We start from the raw sequence: 21,071 nt of genomic DNA, 5'->3' as shown, positions 1-21,071 counted from the left end.
GCCCCCACCTGTAGACCAGCCCGCCCCTTCCCTTCCCTTCCAACTCCGGGACTCTGCTGGGGGCCCTGCACACCCCTCGTGGCCAGGGCGGCCTGGGCCCCTGCAAATCCCTCCGCGGCTGCAGGGGCGGGGCCTTGCCTGCTGACGCACACGGAGCCCTCCAGCCTCCAGGCCCTGTGCCAGGCCTCTGCCTCAGTTTCCCCGCTGGCCCCGTCGCTGCTGTGCGAGGTGAGAGTCGAGGGCCTGGAAGATGAAGTTGTAGTTCCGGGGCGGGACGGGGCTGGCCCCACCTCCCCGCCAAGGACACTCAGGATGCTGGAGTTCCGTAAGATGGCTTTATTGTCACTCTAATTAGATTCCACCCCTTTCCACACGCAGGTTCTCCGGGGCTTGGAGAGGCTGCCCAGTAGGAGCCCTGTCTCCACCAGAGCCTGGACATGGGGTCTCTCTGAAGCATTTGGCCTTCTTGGTGCTTCTCACATCTCTCGGGCCTGTCCACGCTCTGGGCTGGGCTGGCAACGTGGCTGTTTCTCCAGTCCTGGCCCTTGGGCCACGGGTGTCCGGGACGGTCCAGCTGCCCATTATCAGTGCGGCTTGGGGACGTGACCATCCACATAGAAGTTCCTGGTGATCTTGGGCAGGGTGAATTCGGCCCCTTCCAGCTCAGGGGTCAGGATGATCTGGCAGCCCAGCCGGGAGTTCTCCTGGAGGAGGGGGGCCATGTCCAGCATGTCATCCTCCCTGGGCGAGGGAGGCAGTGGTTAGCAGTGGGCACGCTGGTGCCGCTGGTGAGGAGGGCTCAGAGGAGCAGAGATCACCTTTCAGGCCAGGGAGGGGCAGGCTGACTGAGTCCAGGGGAAGTGGTTTGAGGGGGAGAAAAGCTGGGGCTGCCCTCAGCTGCTGCCCAGTGGACCTCTGGACACTGGGAAGGAAAAGGCTCAACAGCCAACCCTGCGGCTCCGAGCTGCAAGGGGGCTGCCCGCTCACCTCTCATCAGGAGAAGGCAGGAAGTCCAGGTGGTCCTCGCTCACATACACATGGCAGGTGGAGCAGGCCAGGGACGCCTCACAGGCCCCTGGAGGGCAGCAAGTGAAGGGAGTTTAGGTAAGTGGCATCATCAGGCTGGTGTCACCCAATGAAAGACATAAGGGAGAAGCCTTTTGTTTCACCACGTGCCCCTAATCTTCCCCTCCCGCCTGTATGCCCTGTGGGAGCCCTCCCCCCCGTCCTCTCCTCAGCCCGCTGTTCCTGAGCTGTGGATGGGTTTTGCAAAGGGATGTCCAAGGTGTCGCATTTCCCAAGGACTCCCTAGCAAGCTGAGAGGGAAAGGCCAGGCAGGTTCCCAGGAGCCTCTGAATTCCCTTGCTGTGATCCTGTCACTGTGCTGGGCAAATGTGTTCCTGCCTCCTTTCTGCTCCTGAAGGAGGGACTGGCTCACTCAGCACCAGTGCATTAGGGGAAGGAGACAGGAAACAAAGGCTGAAAGATGCAGAAGCTGGGGTTTTCTGATTGTCCCTGGACACATTCCCAATCCTCTGACTGATGACTGAGAACTGTGCTTGGGGATAATGTCCCTCTTGGGCTAAAACCTTCCAAAGGGTCTTCACAGCCAGAATAAAATCCAAACTCCTCCACTCAGTCCTGGTGGTCCCCCCACCCCTTCACTCACTCCACATCAACCACACTGCCTCCCTGGGCTCGACGCCACCACCACAGGACCGTTGCACTTGCTATACCTTCGGCCTGGAATGCTCTTCTCGCCACTCTTTTCGTGGCCAGATCTTGTACTCAGGAACCCAGCTGTCCTCCAAGTCCCCCTGCCTGTTTCTTGTCCTTCCCCCTTGTTAATTTATTAATTTCTGTACAGCATTGATCACACCCTGTCAACCTGTCTTCCTCTCTCTGTACTTGGCACTGAGCCTCACATGGCATGTTGTAGATGCTTGAGAGACATCTGTTATAAGCAAATGACAGGACCGAATTTTCCTTTCTCTTCCAGACATGTCAGATAATGAGAGTAGAGAAGCAAGGCAGCCTCCTGACCCAGCAGAACCTCCCTGTCTACCGGGGAGAAATCAGGCCTTGAAACTCCAAGTGGTCCCTAGCATCTCTTCCTTCACCCTGTTTCCCACCTTGTTAGCATCCTCATCCCTGAGATCAAGATTATCCTATCTAATAAAAGAGTAATATGCAAATTGACCATCACTCCAACACACAAGATGGGCACCACAACATGGCCAGCAGAGGAGGGCAGCTGTGGGCGATCAGGCCTGCAAGGGAGGGCATTTGGGGGGGACCAGGCCTGCAGGGGAGGGCAGTTAGGGGCGACCAGGCCAGCAGGGGAAGGCACTTAGGGGCAATTGGGCCAACAGGGGAGCAGTTAGGCGTCGATCAGGCTGGCAGGGGAGTGGTTAGGGGTGATCAGGCTGGCAGGGGAGTGGTTAGGGGGCGATCAGGCTGGCAGGCAGAAACGGTTAGTGGCAATCAGGCAGGCAGGCAAGTGGTTGGGAACCAGCAGTCCTGGATGGTAAGAAGGATGTCCGACTGCCCTTGAGGGGTCCCAGATTGGAGAGGGTGCAGGCTGGGCTGAGGGACACACACCCCCGTGCATGAATTTCGTGCATCGGGCCTCTAGTCTAATATAAATGTCCCAATTGGTCACTACACACTAACCATGTGTCAGGTACTAAGCATTACAGGACATCTGTTTACTCTTCTGTAGCAACCCAAGGAAGAGGGAACTAAGTTATCCCATTTTATAAATGAGAAAACAGAGCCCAAAGGTGCTAAGTACCTTGCTCAGGGTCACACAGCTGGTAAAAGGCAAAATTTGAAAACAGGCCACCTGCCTCTAAAACTCATATTCCAATCTATGTCCTAGACTGTCAGCTACTGGATTCCAGAACAAAACTTGAGGAAGGCCTGCCATAACCCGAACTCCACCCCCAACATCTCCACCCCTCTAATGACTAAATCAGCCTCCCTATTACATTCATCCAACAACTAACCCTGTACATTTTTTTTTCAGACCACCCTTTTTAGTTGCTGATGATATAATTACATGTTTACTCCCTATTAGGTTGAAACTGGTGTGAAATGACAGGAGCCTTACCTATTTTAGTCCATTGTTGCCTGGCACACACTAGTGTTCAATATTCATAGAAGAGCAGCATAGGTTTAGTGGCTAACATTGCTGGGTTTGAATCTAATTTTGCCACTTCACCTTGGACCAGGTGTATGTAACCTGGGACTCAATTTCCTCACCTATAAAATGTGATAATCTGCCTGGCCAGTGTTGCTCAACCCATGAACCAGGAGGTCACGGTTCCAATTCCTGGTCAGGGCACATGCCAGGGTTGCAGGTTCACTCCCCAGTAGGGGGAATGTAGGAGGCAGCTGATTGATGGTTTCCCTCATCACTGATGTTCCTATCTCCCTCTCCCTTCCTTTCTGGAAAAAAAAAAAAAAAATTGAAAACAAAAATAAATAAAATAGTAATATATAAATAAAACAATATGACATAAAGTTGTCATGAAAAGTCAGTTAATATGTGTCAACATGCTTAAAGTAATGTCTATTATTATCTTTCCTTCAACAAATACTGACTTAAAAACAACAACAACAACAACAAAAACAAATACTGACTTAAAACCTGTTGTGTCTAAATACGATGAGAGGCAACAGATACATGTAAACAAGGCAAACGGTTTCTGATCTCATTCTGGGGAGAGATGACAAAGAAGGAAACAAAATGGTGAGAAGTGCTATGAGGACAATAAAACACAGTCACGTACGCACTCTAGGTCACTGAAGGGGATGCTATTGTCAAGAAGATGACATTTACACTGAGACATGAAGGATGAGAAGAAACCAGAAGATCTGATGGAAAATCACCCTGGGGTGGCAAATGCAAAGGTCCTGGGGCAGGAATGAACTAGGCAGTTTGAGGAACAGCAAGAAAGCCAGTGTGGCGAGAAGAGGAAGGAAGGAGAAAGACAACACAAGCTCCCAGGCAGGAGTTGTCATGGCCTCCAGTAAATGCTCAATAAACAACGCCGGGGAAGGAACCTTGAGGGCTCCCTGGGCAGGGGATGAGGCAGTGCTGAGGAGTCTAGATTTAGCCCAGGACCGTGGGAAGCCATGGAGGGTTAATCAGCAGAGAGACAACTAATTTGTGTGTGTTGTTGTTTTCAAGGAATGAAGGGCCTCAGAATTCCTTGTGCCTGGCTCCCACCTTCCAGGTCCACCCCATGGCGCTGGGCCAGGTGGAGAACATTATCCCCGACTCTGCCTCTCACCGGGATCCGCTGGCCCGACCGGTCTACGAACACCACGTTCACCCTGAGGACAGAGGGATGCGGATGCCGCATGGACGCGGGCCCGGGTTCCGGTGGCGTCCAGGCTTAGGGCAGGGAAACAGGACGGAGCGCAGGGGGACTCTAACGGTGAGGCTGCGGGTAAGGTGGGGACCGGGAAAACCTCGGGGGATGAGTGGGGACGCCTCCCGCCCCCACCCGCACTCACACGTCCCCGGGCCGCTCGGTTCTTCCTCCCCCGCCGAGCGCGAGCCTGGAAAACACAGTTGGGTGAGCCGCGCGCAGCGCCCTGCGGGCATCCGACGGGTTAGTGCTGCCCAACCCCGGACCCGAGGCGCCGCAGGTACCTGTCACCCGGAATTTCCTGGCTGTCGCTGGTGACGCCGCCTCCCCGGATCCCCCAAAGCCCCCAGGACGGCTCCACCAGCGCCCTTTGGCCACCCGCAGCAAGAACCCAGCACTCACGCCGCCCCGGGCCACGGAGGCGGCCATGACAGGCGTCACGTGACCCGGAACTGGGGCATGCGCGGTAGCGCGCGAGGGAGGCGGGCTAATTACCCAAATATAAGCGCCGACGGCAGTGGGGCAGCAACGGCTGGAGTTGGGGGGCAGGGGCAGCGACCGGATCTGGCACACCAAGACCTGCAGGGGCCACCCCAGCCCTCCCACCCAGGCCCACTGTCTCAAGAACCAGTCAGCTCTGCTTTCTTTAAAACCATTTACTTACAAACTTTAATTCAGCAAAGGTCTGTGTGAGAGGATGGGGGACCCCCAGAGTAAGAAGGAAGCTGTGGCCTAGCTGGCCAGGGGCGGGCCCAGGGTCACTTCAGGTCAACAGGTCCTGCTGGTGGGCAGGGGCAGAGTTTATCTGCATGGAGTTGTGTGATTCCAGCAATGGTCCAAGGGGAGGCCAGCTCCAAGTGACCTGGCCAGGGATGGAGGTGCTCATCTTCAACATGGGGGGAGTCAGCAGAGGCTCAGTGAGGTGCAGTGCCGGACTCCCATAGACAAAGAGCAGGGGACTGGTTTCAGTGGGCAGAGGAATGGTGGAGTTGGTTTGCTAAGACCAAGGCTTTGGCCTTCTACTGACCCCAGGGTGGGGGCCCTGGGTAGAGGGACCCAATCCCCAGGCCAGAGCTGTTTGGTCCTGAGTCAGGCTTCCAGAGCTTGACGTCTGAGCTCTGGCCAGTGGGTTTGGGGCTCGGCTTTAAGGCATCAGAAGGCAAGGGGACTGTGGCAGGGAGCAGGGCACCCAGAGAGGGAGTACAGGCCAGACTGGGCCGGCAGGGGCAGGAGGCAGCCATGCCTGCAACAGACATGGGAGAAAGAGAAAAGAGCCGAGCCATTTCAAACCGAAGAGTGTGGAATGGAGGCTCAGACATGTTGAAACTTGCAGGTATAAGACCTGGGGGTCGTTCTGGATTGTTTAAAAAATAATAAAAATTAGAAAAGGAAACAAAAGTCAATTGTCAAAGTTAAAAAAGGGGGATAGTCTCTGATCCTCACGGGAGGTCAGGGAAACCTCCAAGGCACTCGAAAGGCCAAGATACAGGAGCGACGAGGCAGAAGAGGGCTCCCCGAGAGGCAGATGCTGGCGGACACAGGGAGGGCAGAAAGGGGCCCAGCCTGCTCTCTCTTAAGGCTGCAGGGTTTCCATGCTAGGAGCAGACCAGAGATGCAGAGTAGCCCCCGGACTCTCCCATACTCCTTGGGCTCCAGCTGGTTGGTCAGCAAAGTCTTTCAGAGATTTTCTATTACTGAAAGGAAAAAACAAAACAAAAACACAAAACACCAGAAAACCCAGAAGCGATTTGGTGCAGGCCCTGGAGCATCTCTGGCACTAGCCCCTTAGAAAATCCTCTTGCGCTTCAGGTACGAATCTGCATAATGGCCACCAAGGCCTTGGGAGTGCTGTCCCACATAGCTGCCTTCTGGGCTGGGCTCTGGCGAGGGCAGCAGGTGGGCAAAGCTGCGTTTCTGGCCACCCAGTGGCGTCTAGAAACAGAGGAGAGGGGGTAGCAAGTCAGGGGCCACCTGGGGGTCGCCGTTCCCCAGCTGTGTGTGCCCTCAACCCTTGCCCGTACCTTCAGCAGGTGGCTATGGCCATTGGGCCCAGGGCCCAGGCCCAGGAGCCCTTCTCCGGAGCCCAGTGGAGAGGAACCAACCGCCTGGCAGAAATGGGAGATGGGATAAAAGAAACATCCCCCAGAGCAAAGGTCAGGACTTCAGGTTCAAGTCATGCCTCTGCTGTTTACTCGCCATGATTGGGGGCATATTAGCCCTGTCTCTGAGCTTCAGTTTTTTCATCTGTCAACTGGGGCTAAGACCATCCAACCCCTGGCTTCTGGGAGACTAAGCGGAGGCTCAGAAGGCTGGGCAGCACCAGGTGCTACACACACAGGTGCAGGAAGGCTGTTCTAATTCACCTTGGCTCTAAGCAAAACTAGTCCCTGCCACCACACTAGCCTTGACCTAGGCACCGAGGGTCACAGGGATTCCTTGCATCCTGGTTGTCCCTGGGAACCTGTGCCCGGCTGGGGGAGGCTCCTCACCTTGTTAAGGTGGCTTTGCTTGAGGCCAGCCTGCAGGCCGCTGGTGAAGTAGGAAGTGGGCGAGCCCGAATAAAAGTGAGAGAAGGATCCCCCACCACCTCCACCACTCCGTTCGCTGAAGCCACTGGGTGGAGGGGACATCTGCAGAGAGGAGGCAGGCTGAGTGAGGCAGACTACTGCAGTATCCACCCGCTTTTGTAAACCACTCCTAAATGACTCTGGACTTTGACCAACAAGCAGAGGTGCCTGCCTCCCTTCTGCCTCTAGGGAATCCTGGGATCACCACCACGTGTATGTGCACAGGCTGGCCGGCTGGAGGGTGAGTTCCACGTGGAGCTCACCAGCTGAGGCCCCCAGACAAGGCCCATTTACCAGCCTACTGGCCACCAGGTATATGACTAAGGCCCCTGTAAATTGTTGAGCTTCAGCTGAGCTACAACGTGAGTGTAGAGAACCACCTACCCACCATCCCACAGAATGGTGTGAAATGATAAACTGTTTGCTGTTCTAAGCCACAAGTGGTAGGACCACTTGTTATGCAGCAAAAGCTAACTGATACACCTGGAAGGTGGGATTCACAGGGCAGCTCTTACTTTGTGTCGGCTGGGTCCGTGAGGCCCGAGGGCTGGCTCCCGTGGGTGGGAGAAGAGCCGCCTAGGTCCCATGTCCTGAATAAAAGTGGGAGAAAGTGTGTTGGGTTGGGGTCTGTACCAACCTCACTCTTAGCTGAATTCTCCAGCACAGATGTCATTAGGGAAGTTTGCCCCTTCCAGTAGAGGGGAAACTCGACCTGTAGAGTGGGGCAATGAGACGGAACGTGCTCTGTCCCAGGGATGGCTCCACCTAAGACCCAGAGGTGACTGCTATGAAGTCATGTGGCTCCACTGGAGCCAGGTGTTTCGAGTTTTCAAGGCAAGCTGAGCATCAGGGTTGTGTGAATACCTGCAGTTTCTGTATGTTGGTATCAGTGTTTATTTCAGGTTTTTTTTAATAGACTTCACTATCAATTGTTATTCTTTTATATATAAAAGGCTAAGTGACCGACCATACGTCCGTCCAACCATTTGGTACATATGACGCGCACTGGCAATTTAAAAATAAACGTTGACTCACGCATGCGTGATACATATAAAGCTCTCACTGGCACCAATCTAGACAGAGTAGGAATATTCCTACCTGAACCCGTTTTTGGACATGGTCAGTTATATATTGCTTTCTCTCAAGTTTGAAGAGTGCATGGCGTTAAAGTTGTAAATACTTCATCACAAGGGAAATTAGTCAAGCACTATGAAAGTGTCTTTACTCTTAATGTGGTGTACAGGGAGATATTAGAGTAAGTTTAATCAATTTATCAGTCGTTTTTATATCATGTTTTTGTTTTCATATCATGTCTTTGTTGTTGTTATATCATGTTGTTATTGTTTGTTAATCAATTTATATATTATTTTCATATACATTTTACTAATTTTCTTTCATCTCTGACACTTCTATTATAGAGAAAGGATGAATAGCGATATTAAAATATTTCTTCTAATTGATTTCCTTTCAATGTGCACGAATCCATGCACTAGGCCACTAGTTTTTTTTATAATACAGTGCGGGTCAAACATAACACAGGTGGCCTGCAAGTGGCCAGTCTGCAACATCTGACCTGGAAAACATTGGAGTCATAGAAAGAACAGTTCCCCAGGGACAGAGACAGGAATCTCAGAGGGGAGAGGAGAGAGAAGGGCAGAGAGACAGGAAGCTGAGCCCTGTCTCTAAGGAGAAGCAGAAGTACAGCCTAAGGCCTCTTGGGAGAGAAAGACAGACAGGAAGCAAGGTCTGATGTGCAGAAACAGACAAGAGACTGAAGGGCAAGGACTGTGTCTGGCATGTTCCCCACTGTCACAATGCTGGGCCTGGCACAGTCAGTGCTAGAGAAATATTGGTTTGGAGAATGACTTGCTCCCAGGGGACAAAGGGCTACAGTAGCCAGCCTTCGGGAGGGCTGACAACAGGGCAGAAAGATACTCACCGAAGGGTAGTCGAAGCCATAGCTGTCAGGAAGCCCTGGTTCGGGGGGAAGGCGCGTGCTGGTGAGGGGGCTGAGCAGGCGGGACTTGAGCTGGAAGGCTTTGCTGCTGCCACCACCTCCACCACCGCTGCCTCTGGGGACTGGGGGGTTAGGCAGGGGGCCCTCAGCTGGGCGGCGGCTTCTCCCGGCGCCTCCCCAGCCCCGGGCCTCCTTACTCGCCAGATTGCTGGCAGGGAGCAGGCTGTGTAGGTTCAGGTAAGGGTTCAGGGGGATCCGGAAGTCCTTGGGGGGCTCCCCCAACAGTGAGACCTGTGGCGAGAGGGCTGGATTCGAGAGGGTTCCTGACGGGAAACATCGCAGGGCAGGAGACTGGAACAGTGCTGGGCCCAGGACAGGACCTTACCCCGGGCGGTGTTGGCAGAGGTCCACTATCTTTCTGTAGGCCTCTGAGGCCAGTGCCTAGGAGTCCCACAGGGGCAGAGGGTGTAGTGAGCTGGGCTGCTGGGGGACCCAGGCCCATGGGTTCTCGGTCACCTCCGGAAGGACCAAGCAGTGGCGGTAGCAGGGGTGGTGGCTTCCCTCGCCGGGGTGGCAGCTCCGGGGGCAGGCCCCCTCCTACAGAGAGAAGAATGTCAGTGGCCCAAACATACAGGACCCTTCCTTCCCAGGGTCCTAAAGCATTTGCTTGGACCAGGGTGAACTGCCGAGGAACAACTATGCGCTGGGCACTGAGCAAGCCCTCTGAGTGTATCAACTCCCAGAATGCTCATGGGTTCTCCCACAAGGTGGGCGCCAGCTGACAGACACAGAGACCCAGAAAGGTTAGGGCACTTGCCCAAGGCCATGCAACTGGAAATTTACCACCCAACAGGGAAAGGGGAGCAGGATGGGCCCAGAGAGATGACAAGGGGCAGGGTCTGTTACCTGCAGACAGCTCCCCAAGGAGGTGGTTGGCCGACTGGGCACCAGGCTGCAGGGGGCCCAAGGGAGAGTCTCCCAGGATCCCAGGCTTCTGGGGACAGAGCACAATCAGCTGGTGATGGGGGCAGTGTGGCCTTAGCAGCAGACAGGTATTGCCAAGGGTCTCAATGCCCCGCACACCCAGACTCAGCCCACGTTGTTCACGGGTCCTCCAATGTCTGTGACACCCTGGCCATCATCCATCTGGCCAGCTAGTGGTAACCAAGGACCTCCTGCATGCCAAGGCCCACCTGAGATCCAGGGAACATGGACCATACACTTGGTTGTCAGGGCCTACCACCCCAGTGTTAGTATCACACACACACTGTGACAATCCTTAGGCACCCACCATCCCACACCCAGCCTCCTGCTCATTATCATGGAAGGAGTCATTCTTAGCTACACATGGATTCAGTCAGTCTCTTAGACACACGAAAGTCCAAGCCCACAACTTCACACTCAGTTATCAGACATACTCATTCCACTGACAGGGCCCCAGTGAATCAAACCAGACAGGGTAGTACATGTTTGTTCTATTTTTCTGTGTCCATCTATGTGTGGTGTGTGTGCGTGCGCACACACGTCTCTGACACACCGGTACCATACTGAGGTGTGGTGTGTATTTTTGTGTGTGTATGTGTCTCCATGTATATCAGTTTTTGCATGTGTGCATGTGTCTCCGGGTGTGCACTGAGGTGGTATGGTATGTATATTTGTGTGTATGTGTGTGTCTATTTTTGTGTCTTTGTGTGAGGGAGTAGGGGTGAAAGGCCATTCTATTCCCTGGTGGGGCCAGGTCTTTCTTCTCCAAACTGAGTCCTGGGCACCTGTGACAGGTTAGGCCCCATATTAAGCACCAAGAACACAGCCAGATGGCCCACAACCCCGAAGGTGAGGCCCAGATGTGAGTAGTGTTTGAAACTGAAAGGGAAGGGGCTGTGGCAGCACGTGAGTGAGGAGGGAACCTAGGGCCCACACCCATGTTACCTTCTGACCCTGGGTTTGCAGGGCCAGCTGCAGCAGCGCCGTGGACAGAGCAGGCCCGTTGAGCAGTGGCATGGCTGGAGGGGCACCCAGGAGACCTGGAGGGAGACCCAGGAAATGGGCGGTGATCCCTGGATGGAAGTCCCCCCCTGCAATTAGAGGCAGCCCTGCGCCTGAAGCCATGAGAGAGCAAGTGAACAGCCCAAAGGAAGGGTCTGGGAAGGGAGTCTGCCCTGGGAAAGGATGGCCCCTTTCCCACCACCTTGCCTCACTGCAGGCTGCAATGCTCCCACCTATGACCCCGTGCAGGTGACCTCCATTCTTAACACAGCTCTTGCTCATGGGGCTCTTGTCACAGGGAGCTCAGGTGGGAACACAGTCCCTGGGAGATGCCCGGCTGAGAGGCTGGGGACCCCACCCACTGTCCACTTGACACGCCTTACCCTGCTTGCCTCCCGAGTTGCTGTGAAGCAGGGGATTGAGCAGCAGCTGGAGGGAGGCGGAAGGCCCCAGGTTGTTGAGCAGCTGCAGGATATTGGGTTCAGGCAGGAGCCCTTTGCCCCGATTGAGGGCCTGAGGAGAGAAAAGGACGGTGGTTCAGAGCCCTGCCAGGCCACAGAGGTGAGGCTTCATCCTTCCCTATTGCCCCCAGGACCTGAGTGGTGACCGCCAAGAGCCCTGATTTCTCAAGGGAGAGCCTGCCCCCCGCCCCCCCCAAGTTTCCCATTCCCACTCCCTGGGCACACACTCACCGTGGCCTGGGCAGCGATGAGCGCAGCCAGCATGCTGCGCCCAGGGGGCCCTGGGGCACAGAAGGAAATGCGCAGGTGGCTGCCCCCCAGGGCCAGGCCGTCTGCCTCCTGCTGCACCTCTTCAGCCATCTCGGCAGTCTCATACTCCAGCACAGCGAAGCCCTTCAGCTGCCCATCCTGGCCGTACGCCAGCTGGTGAGGGTGGGGGGAGGTGGACGTGAGTGCCAGGGGGGCAGTGACCACTCTCACATAGAGTGACAACTGTGACCAGGCATGGATCCCGATTAAGAGAGACCCCCTCCCCACCAGAGAGGGTAGATTTTTGGGCCTGGCACTGTTCTGAGCCCTGTTCCTCATTGGCTCATTGAATCTTCTCCATGGCCCGGAGAAGCTGCATCCTACCCATTTTTCAGAAGGGGCAACTGAGGCTCAGAGAAGTCAGTATGCTCAAGGTCACACAGCTGGTGGGAGGACAACGCTGGGACCCGTCTCACAGGGATCAACTCCCTTGGGCTTCATGCCAGTGTCACTTTGGGACTTTGAGATCCCCGAGCAGAGGAAGCAAGCTGAGGTTGCAGGGCTGGGAGGAGGGGCTGGCTGGAAAAGAGGCAGGTGGGTGGCTTTGGAGCACCTCCAAATCAGGAGCCTCAGGCCAAGGACACTGCAGCCAGGGCTGGGAAGGCACACAGCCTGGGGGCAAAGCAGGTGGCCTCTGAGCTCAGGTGAAAGGTAACAGCCAGTGAGCCACAGGACAGGGAACAGAGGTGCGATCACGGGCAGACCAGGGAGGCCTGTGCATCCCCCTTGATTACAGCCATTTGGTACTTTAGCTCCTCCTCCAGGCCCTTGGGCCAGATGTGTCCCCAGACTGAGAATTTTTAAGAAATCAGAAAGGGAGAATGCCACACATATTATATATTACATATCAGTCACTCCAGTGGGGTCCAGGGCACCCTGAAAATCAAACACGCAAATAGCTCTGCATCAAGACACAAAGAGAAAGGCCACGGACAGCCCCACATTGGTTCTCCGCTGCTAGACCTCTTGGTTTTCAGGATATTGTGAGAGCTGGCATTGTGGATGGGGGCTATTCCAGGGAAAGCAGATCCTGGGTGAGAGCACTCAGCTGGGCTCTTCACTGTGTCCAGATGCAGGCACTGTCAGCATGCCCACTCTGCAGATGAGAAAACTGAGGCTCAGAGAGTGGCAGTCCCTTGCCCAGGCCACAGAGCTGGAGCTGGGATCAAGCAAGACAAAGCTGATACCCTTAACAGGACTGGCCACCTCAGGGTGGCGATGGCTGTCCCAAGAACTAGTATCATTTCTCTGGGTTCTTATTGATGTAGTGTGGTTTGGGACCAACCCAATGTCCACCAGGAGGGAATGGTCCAGAGTCCATAAAATGGAATATGGCACAGCTGCAAAGGGACCGAGAAAGCTCTCATGTCTGAACATGGAAAGATGCCCAAGACAGAATGAGTGGAAAAACCAAACCAACGCAGGCACAGCAACGAATGGATCAAGAAGAGAGGAATGCAGGAGCATACAAACACATTTGTTGAAAATGCTTAATAAAATCTCACTGGAAGGACACAACAAACTGGTACAAGCAGGGGCTCTGCAGGAAAAGTGCTGGGGGGCCCGGAGGGAGCCTTTACCACAGAATATGCTGAATTTCCAAATGTGATTGGACTGTCCTTTCAGAAAAGCAACTAAGTGGAAAAGGCTTTTTTCACAAGGTCTTGTGAAACCTGCTTTATACATATTTATAACATTCAAGCATTTTTAAGCAACTCTGTAATGAAATAAAGCAACTATAATATGTAAATTTGCCTGTGAATAAACGACAAAGTGCCTTAGAGTGAGTTGCTATGGGACCTTGGTCTCATCTTGATTATGTTGAGAATAAAGCCCGCCATCCCCAGGACGACAGCAGATTCCCAGAGTGGCATCGGCCATCGTGGGAGGCAAGGGCACCCAGTTAAGAGCACAGGCCCTGGAGTCAGCTGCCTGACCTTGACTCCCAGCCCACCTCCAACTGGCTGGCCAGCCTGGGCAGGTGCCCATGCCTGGCCCTCAGTTTTCTCACCTGTAAGGTGGGGCAGCTACTGTATCTACCTCAAAGGGTAGTTGTAGGGATTCAATAAGATGTTCAACAAGGGCAGGGAAGGGTCCTACTCCAGCCATAGTAGCTCAGGGAGGCTGTCGGCTGGGGCCTGGCTTTGCGTGCCAGGCAGGGTAGCCTCTAGCCATCAGCCCATCTCTGGCCAGGCCCCATACCAAGGCTGGGACACACATCTTCTCACAATCACAGATGAATAGAGACTCAGAGGGTCAAAAGGCAACCAGATGGGGAAACTGAGGCTCAAAGAGAGAACTTGTAGCTCTTGCCAACCTCAACCTCCGCATGAGGAAATGGCCATCGAACTAATTCATCTATGTCCTGAGCCCCACCCAGGGCCTAACACACAGTAGGTGCAGGAGCATGAATGAATGCTGAGAGAGCAAGGAGAGGCGTTCCTACACATGTCCCATTCCCCAGGTCCTAAAATCCATTCATAGAGGAGTGGGCCCCACCTAACACCAGAGCTGGGGTCTGAGTCAGGTATCAGCTTCCTCTAGGCTGCCTGGCTCTGGAGTCAGGCTGCAGTGTTCCAGTCCTGGCTCCACCATGTCCTGGCTGCATAACCTGGGGCATGTTACCTGACCCCTCTGTGCCTCAGTGTCCCCACCTGAAAATGGGGATAATACCTGTTACAGGTTGTTACAGAATAAAGGGACTGCAACAACGTGCTCAGAATCCAGTGAGTGCTAAAGGAACGTCTGCCTTGGGGGGAGGGGAGGGCAAGACCATCTGGGGCTCTGCCAGGGCTGGGCCTGGCCTATTCTCACCCCACTGTGCTTGTCACGGGCACACATACAGACGTGCCTGACAAATGTGACTTGGATGAACCAGGGATTGTTCTGCTAACCAAAGTGTGAACACTGAATCTCTTAAGAATGAAGCTGGTCAATCCATTTTCTAACCTTAAGGCTAAACAGACTGTGGGCTCCTCCCGAGCAGTCTCCCCAATGCTGGGCCTGGGACCCAGTAGGTGTTCAAGAGACAGCTAATGAGTGCAGGAGTGAAGGTGAATGAGGGATGAACAAGCTTTCTGCCCAGCTTTTACAAAGGCAGCCTCACTTGCACTTCACATGGGGAGAGGCCAGCAAGGTTAAACCAGGCACTAGGGCAGCGGTTCTCAACCTGTGGGTCACGACCCCTTTGGCAGTCACAGGGGTCGCCTAAGACCATCCTGCACATCAGATATTTACATTACGATTCATAACAGTAGCAACATTACAGTTATGAAGTAGCAACGAAAATAATTTTATGGCCAAACCAATGGATACGGACAACAGGAGGATGAAAGCATGAGTGGGCGGGGAGGAGGTTGGGGGTTAACTGGGGGGGATGAGGACACACTTGTAATACCTTAACCAATAAAGAAACTAAAGGTTAAAAAAAAAAAAGAAAATAATTTTATGGTTGGGTGACAACATGAGGAACTGTATTTAAAGGGCCAGAAGGTTGAGAACCACTGCCCTAGGGGGAATGCAGGGATATGAACCCCAGTCATCTGGCTCCTGTCTGAGCTCCACCAAGTGGCCTAACAAGAACCCCATTCAAAATGGCAACGTCAACACTTTACTGAAAAGGGATCCAGGAGATTGGGGAGGGCAGGTGGACCCAAAGGACCCCTCCCAGGTGCTCCAGGACTGGCATCTGCTCCCCAGGTTCCCACTCCAGGCACAAGCTCACCTGGCAGAAGGTCGGTGTGTGGACAGCTGACAGAGCCCGACGCAGGGCGTCCACATCACTGAAGCCAGGGGGCAGGCGGTCAACACAGAGGCAGCGGGAGTGGAGCAGGGCAGGTGTCAGCTGTCCCGCATCTGTCCAGTGCACATAGAGGGTGCGCGTGCCCAGCGGCTTGCCCAGCAGGTCCGATTTGGCACGGGCAGCTGAGTCCTTCTTCATGTACTCGGCAAAGCCATACCCCTTGGAATGGCCAGTGCGCTCGCTATAGACCAGGAAGCAGCGCTCCAGGCTGCCGAAGGGCCGCACCAGCTCCTCGAACTGCTGCTGAGTGAGGCTGGGGGGCAGGTTGGCCACGCAGAGCAAGGCGTCAGTGGGCTGCAGCTGCACAGATAGCTCGCGCTCCCGCAGGCAGCTCTGGTGGAAGGTGCTGATGGCGGCCTCGGCTTGCTCCCCGTTCAGCAGGGTCACAAAGGCTGCAGCAGGAGGGGGAGTGGGTCAGTGGGGTCCCGGAGGGCCTGCCCCTCGACCCCATGGCTGCCCGCCCTTACTTCTCCTAAACCATGTGTGATCTCAGAATACTGACCCACTAAGACACCTCAGGCCCCAGTGGACTAGATAGTTGCCAGCCTTGAGCAACTCGTGCAGGTGCCTTCTACCTCCAGGAGGCCTGCTCCCTGCCCTCACCCCCTAGCCGTTCTCAACCTACTCATGAGCTCACCTGCCCTCTTATATACTGTGCACCTGGATAGGTGACAATAGGTGAGTAACTTGGGTGATACAGAGAGTAGTGGTCAAGTATGTGGTCACTAGAGCCTGGTTTCAACTCCAGCTTAAGTGGCTGTGGGGGTCTCAGTTTCCCCATCTGTTAAATGGGAATAACTTACTCCTCATAACCACCATTGTGCCAGCAAGGAAATGAGTGCAGAGCAGGGGCACCCCTAACAGAGGGGAGGAGTCCGGACTTGAACCCAAGCAGACAGGCTCCACAGCCCCACTCTGCACCCCGTCCTCACCACCTCTCTAGGCCAACACCTCTCACCTCTCATGTCCGAGCCCTGGCCTAAGCCTCAGTCCTGCTGCCACTCCTGGTTTGCTGTCCAGCCAACAGCTAGCTTTTCAAAATGATTATCAGAATGTGCCATGCCTTATCCAGGGGCTTCTCACTGCAGGGGACAAGGGAGCCCGTGTGGCCTGTCTTTGCTAACCTCCTCTCCCATCTCTTGTCGCTACTTCCTGGACTATGCCAGGCACATGGCCGCGCAGGCCTTTGCATCTGTATTTCCCTGGAACACAGACCTCCCCCTCTTCACCTGGTTAATCCTGATCCACCCTTCAATCTGACTGCAAACATCACTTCCCCCATGAAGCCTACCCTGACTGCTCCTCTTTCAGATCACAGCTCTGGGCTCCCACAGCACCCAGTAGCTTCTAGTCCTATGACCACTTCACCTTCACGCCTGCAGTTGTGTGAATGACATTCTCCCCACAGACTAGACCATCGCTGTTTGGTTCACAGCTGTGTCCTGTGTTCCAGCATATACTGGCACTCAATAAACATTTATTGAAAAACACTATTGCCCTGACCGGTTTGGCTCAGTGGATAGAGCACCGGGCCTGCAGACTGAAGGGTCCCAGGTTCGATTCCAGTCAAGGGCATGTACTTTGGTTGCGGGCACATCCCCAGTGGGGGGTGTGCAGGAGGCAGCTGGTCGATGTTTCTAACTTTCTATCCCTCTCCCTTCTTCTCTGTAAAAAGTCAATAAAATATATAAAAAAAGAAAAACACTATTAATGAGAGTCACTTAACCTCTGGAACCTCAATACCTGGCATATACACAGAAGAGGTGCTTAGTAAACAGTTCTGACTTGTTGCCCCTGCCAGACACCCACAGCCTTTTTAGGTATTTTAATGTGTTTTACCTTGTGGCCAACCCAAGCAGGTCATGCCCAATTTGCTGGTGAGAAAACTGAGGCTCAGGAAGGGTGAATCACTTGCCTCTGGCCTCCAAATGAGGACAGACCAGGACTCGAACTCAGGACTATTTGTCTCCAGGTCCCAAGATTTTAACCACTTACCCTAGCCCACCAGGTAGGTCTCCAGGGTCCCCGTCCTCACCTGCTTCTCACCCAAGTTACAGATTGCAAGCACAAGGCCTAGAGGACACAGACACCCACCGAGGGTCTCCCACAAGGTGGGGGGTGCAAGGCTGACAAGACTTGTCCCTGTTTTCATGGAAATGACCACTCAGTGCAGGAGGCAGTGAGTGAGCCAGCAGTAACAGCCCAGAGTGATGGGGCGAGGCACTCAGGGCACTGTTGAGGAGCTGCCTGCCTGCATGTGGATAGAAGAGGGGACAGCTAAGAACAGAGGCAGAGGGAACGCCTGGAAGCTTGCCACTGAGGAGGTGGCAAGGCTGGGGCACATCCTTGCAAGATAGTGTCAAGAGGAGCCTCAGACAGGTTTTAAGGAGAGAAAAACAATCAGGTTAGGATTAGGTTTTTTTGTTTTGTTTTTATGTTTAATTTTTTTTAAAAATATATTTTATTGATTTTTTACAGAGAGGAAGAGAGAGAGATAGAGAGTCAGAAACATCGATGAGAGAGAAACATCGACCAGCTGCCTCCTGCACTCCTCCTGCTGGGGATGTGCCCGCAACCAAGGCACATGCCCCTGCCCAGAATCGAACCCGGGACCTTTCAGTCCGAAGGCCGACGCTCCATCCACTGAGCCAAACCGGTTTGGCTATATGTTTAATTTTTAAAATTCATTTCAGAGAGAGGAGAGAGAAATAGAAACATCGATGATGAGAGAGAATCATTGACTGGCTGCCTCCTGCACACCCCCGACTGGGTAGCAACATGGACATGTGCCCTGACCAGGAATCGAACTCTTGGTTCATGGGTCAATGCTCAACCACTGAGCCCACCAGAGGACCAGAATTAGGTTTGATCAGATTTGCAATCAACTGATCAAATTTGATAGACCCTGGCTCCCTGGGGGAGGGCAAGTAGTGACTTGCAGTGGTGACTGCCATTTTGACAGAGATGGAGGAGCACTAATTGTTCTGGAGGTCTTGACAAAGACCAGACAGGCCTAGGTAACTGGCTGGGGGTATGGTGTGGGAAGTGGGGAAGCCCAATGCTCAGGGATCTGGCTGAGCAGCCTGGAGGAAGAACAGGAATATCAAGACTGCTCCGTAATGAGCACCCAGAAACGATTGGGGCAACAGTCTGTCTTGTGCCGGCCTACAGGATGTTGAGCCCAAAATTCAGGAGAGAAAATGCCAGGCCAGAAAGCACCTGGCTTCAGGGACTGTCACCCTTGCCACTAGCCCACCCCACAGCCCCACAAACCTGTCCCTTTGTATTTGTCCACAAAACAGTACTTGAGCTCATAGTCGCTGAGCAGGTCGTGCACTTCCTGCGAAGATAGAAGCCAAAGGACAGGGAGTCACCAGGGGCTGAAGGAAGCAATCCAGCGCAACCTTCACATGGAACAGCTACAGAGGCAGGTCAATTATAGTCCCCATTTAACAAAGGAGGAAACTGAACTCAGAGCAGTTACTTGCCCAAAGCCATTGAGGCCACACCTGGCAGAGCCGGGATTCAAAGTCTAATTGCAGATCCCATGTTCTTAACCAACACAAAATACTCTTAGAGAGTCAGGTGGGTCTGAGTTCAAGTCCTAGCTCTGCCTTATGCCATTAGGGAAGTTGTTTAACCCAGGGGTCGCCAACCGGTGGTCCGCGAGGTCTAAAAGGTTGGCGACCGCTGGTTTAACCTGTCTGACTGACCCTCAACTGGAAGCCTGACTCCTTTCAACATTACAAGTTAGGTAATAACAAACCCATCTTGCAGATGAGGAAACAGGCTCAGAGAGGTGAAGGTCAAGACAGCGGCAGGAATGCCACCCAGGGGGACCTGACTGCGGACCCCGTATACTTGAAGCCTACACTGGGTGGCTTCACGTGCTTCCCAGTTCCCTCCCGCTGACAGGGCCGCCTTCTTGTAGCCAGCTGCGGGGGCGAGGCTCTCCGGCCTGCTGGTGCCAGATACACTGTGCACCCTGCAGGAGAGACAGTGTGTTCCCAGCTAAGCGATGGCAGGTGCTAGGAGGAGGGCTGACTCTAGGAATAAACCAGACCATGCCTAGTGGCGCTTGCCCCAGGTCTGTCCCCGAGTCACGCCCTCCCCACACTTTGGTGGCCCTACCACCCACGTGCCCACCGACAGGGAGGGAGAGCCAGCGGCAGATGTGTCGGTGGCCCAGAAAGGAGGAATCCTGAGCAACAGGAAGAGAGAGCCCATTCCACCACCGCAGGGCAGGGCAGACCAGATGCAATCTCCTTGGGTCCAAAGAGCACTGGAGAGCCCTGCACCCGCAGGCCCCAAGAGAAGAGCACCCCCGGCCAGACCGGCCAAGGGGGAGGCTCCACACAACACGGGCCCCTCCTTTCTTTCAGGTCTGTGGGCTGGAAGCAGGAGACCCCTTTTTCCAAATAAATTCTGGGGCTTTGGGAAAAGAAAGATCTCGGGAGCTGCTACAACTTCCGATCTATCTCTAAGAGGAGTTCATAATCCGTGCTCTGAGCCAACCCTGAACTTCTGACTATGCGGTCTCGCCACCTCATGGCAGAGGGGAATGAGGATAAACACAATCAGAGCAGGGAGCTCCTGGCGTCTCTATCCCCACAGTCCCGGTCTAGCTGCCCATTCACAATCCCCCAACGTGGCCAAGGCTGCCCGCCCACTTCAATCACTAGTGCTCTTCCAAGCCCGTGGTCGCCGTCTACAACATCCTCCCTCAGTCCAAAGTTGGTTTCTCCCTCCATCACCGCCCCCCCCGCAACAGTCCGCCCTTGGTCTCTCCCAAACCCTCATGGATCCTGCGTTCGGACTCTCCCGCCGACGCCCCCAACACCCGAGCACGCCAGCGTCGGTGTTGCCTGGTTCCCCCCGCGCACGCGCACGGTGGTATTTCCCGCCACGCTCCCACACCGCCCCCCCATACCTGGTTGGTCACGTCCCCCGGGAGGCCCCGGATCAGTATCTTGCGGCGGTTACGGAACTGGCGCTCGGTGTGTTCCAAGCGTTTTCTGATCTCCTCTGGATCTAGCGGCTGCAGTTCTTCTTCGGGCGCCCGGCGCTCTGGGGCATCGTCAGCTTCAACCTCGGCCCCAGGCTCCGGACTCAGCGGGGGCCGGTGAGTAACGGACACGTCGGCCGCCATCTTGGGAAACCCGGCGCCTTCTGGGACCAGCGAGCCAGGGCGGAGCGGCATAGAGCGGCAACGAGGGCGCGTCCGCCTATTGGCCGAAAGAAGCTCCTCCCCTTCTCTTCAAATCTCTCAGCCCATTGGCTAGGGCGCAGCCCGCCTCCCAGAGTTTACGCCCTCTCGGCGCACAGCCTCCGCCCCTTACACCGCTGAGATGTCACTCAATAGACGCTCAGCGCTGTTGGGGATCCCCTTAGCGCAGGTGGAATCCAGCCTTAGACTCGGGCGGGGCTGGTGTGGTTCAGTGGTTGAGCATGGACCTATGAACCAGGAAGTTACAGTTCGATTCGCGGTCAGGGCACATGCCCGGGTTTCAGGCTCGGTCCCCAGTAGGGGGCATGCAGGAGGCAGCCAATCAATGATTCTCACTCACCATTGATGTTTCTATTTCTCCCTCTCCCTTCCTCTCTGAAGTC

At 54.6% G+C, this 21,071-nt stretch overlaps 2 protein-coding genes across 4 annotated transcripts; both read right to left on the bottom strand.

The window, feature by feature from the left end:
* Positions 1-321: 321 nt before the first annotated feature.
* FDX1L (ferredoxin 1-like) lies at positions 322-4,953 on the bottom strand. The gene is given in 6 exon segments (XM_005859163.2): positions 322-741; positions 988-1,075; positions 4,235-4,341; positions 4,525-4,543; positions 4,546-4,569; positions 4,664-4,953. Coding segments are annotated over 6 exon segments (540 nt in total). The 5' UTR covers positions 4,809-4,953; the 3' UTR covers positions 322-584.
* Positions 4,954-5,024: 71 nt separating this feature from the next.
* On the bottom strand, positions 5,025-20,676 carry RAVER1 (ribonucleoprotein, PTB-binding 1). 3 transcript variants are annotated; one of them, XM_005859166.2, is made up of 13 exons: positions 20,392-20,676; positions 18,735-18,801; positions 15,384-15,853; positions 11,582-11,773; positions 11,273-11,402; positions 10,833-10,927; positions 9,810-9,897; positions 9,289-9,500; positions 8,886-9,194; positions 7,462-7,536; positions 6,869-7,009; positions 6,401-6,484; positions 5,025-6,311 (listed from the first exon to the last, which is right to left on the bottom strand). In XM_005859166.2, exons 1-13 carry the CDS (start codon positions 20,659-20,661, stop codon positions 6,165-6,167), a joined length of 2,280 nt encoding a protein of 759 aa, XP_005859228.1. In that variant the 5' UTR covers positions 20,662-20,676; the 3' UTR covers positions 5,025-6,164. The 3 variants fall into 3 exon arrangements, with proteins under 3 accessions (XP_005859228.1, XP_005859226.1, XP_005859227.1); XM_005859164.2 differs by lacking the exon at positions 6,401-6,484 and having other exon boundaries at positions 20,392-20,675; XM_005859165.2 differs by lacking the exon at positions 6,401-6,484 and having other exon boundaries at positions 5,025-6,073; positions 20,392-20,674.
* Between the last annotated feature and the right edge of the window lie 395 nt (positions 20,677-21,071).

This window comes from Myotis brandtii, unplaced genomic scaffold (genome assembly GCF_000412655.1).
Source record: "Myotis brandtii unplaced genomic scaffold, ASM41265v1 scaffold1234, whole genome shotgun sequence".
NCBI lineage: Eukaryota > Metazoa > Chordata > Mammalia > Chiroptera > Vespertilionidae > Myotis > Myotis brandtii.
Note: the sequence above shows the minus strand (reverse complement) of the source record. Positions and strands in the feature narration are given on the sequence as shown.

Coding starts and splice junctions, on each gene's coding strand:
- RAVER1 (XM_005859166.2), bottom strand. CDS start 20,661: ATGCCGCTCCGCCCTGGCTCGCTGGTCCCAGAAGGCGCCGGGTTTCCC. Junction 11,403..11,581: donor TCATCGCTGCCCAGGCCACG/GTGAGTGTGTGC, acceptor TTCTCTCCTCAG/GCCCTCAATCGGGGCAAAGG. Junction 10,928..11,272: donor CAACTCGGGAGGCAAGCAGG/GTAAGGCGTGTC, acceptor GTCTCCCTCCAG/GTCTCCTGGGTGCCCCTCCA.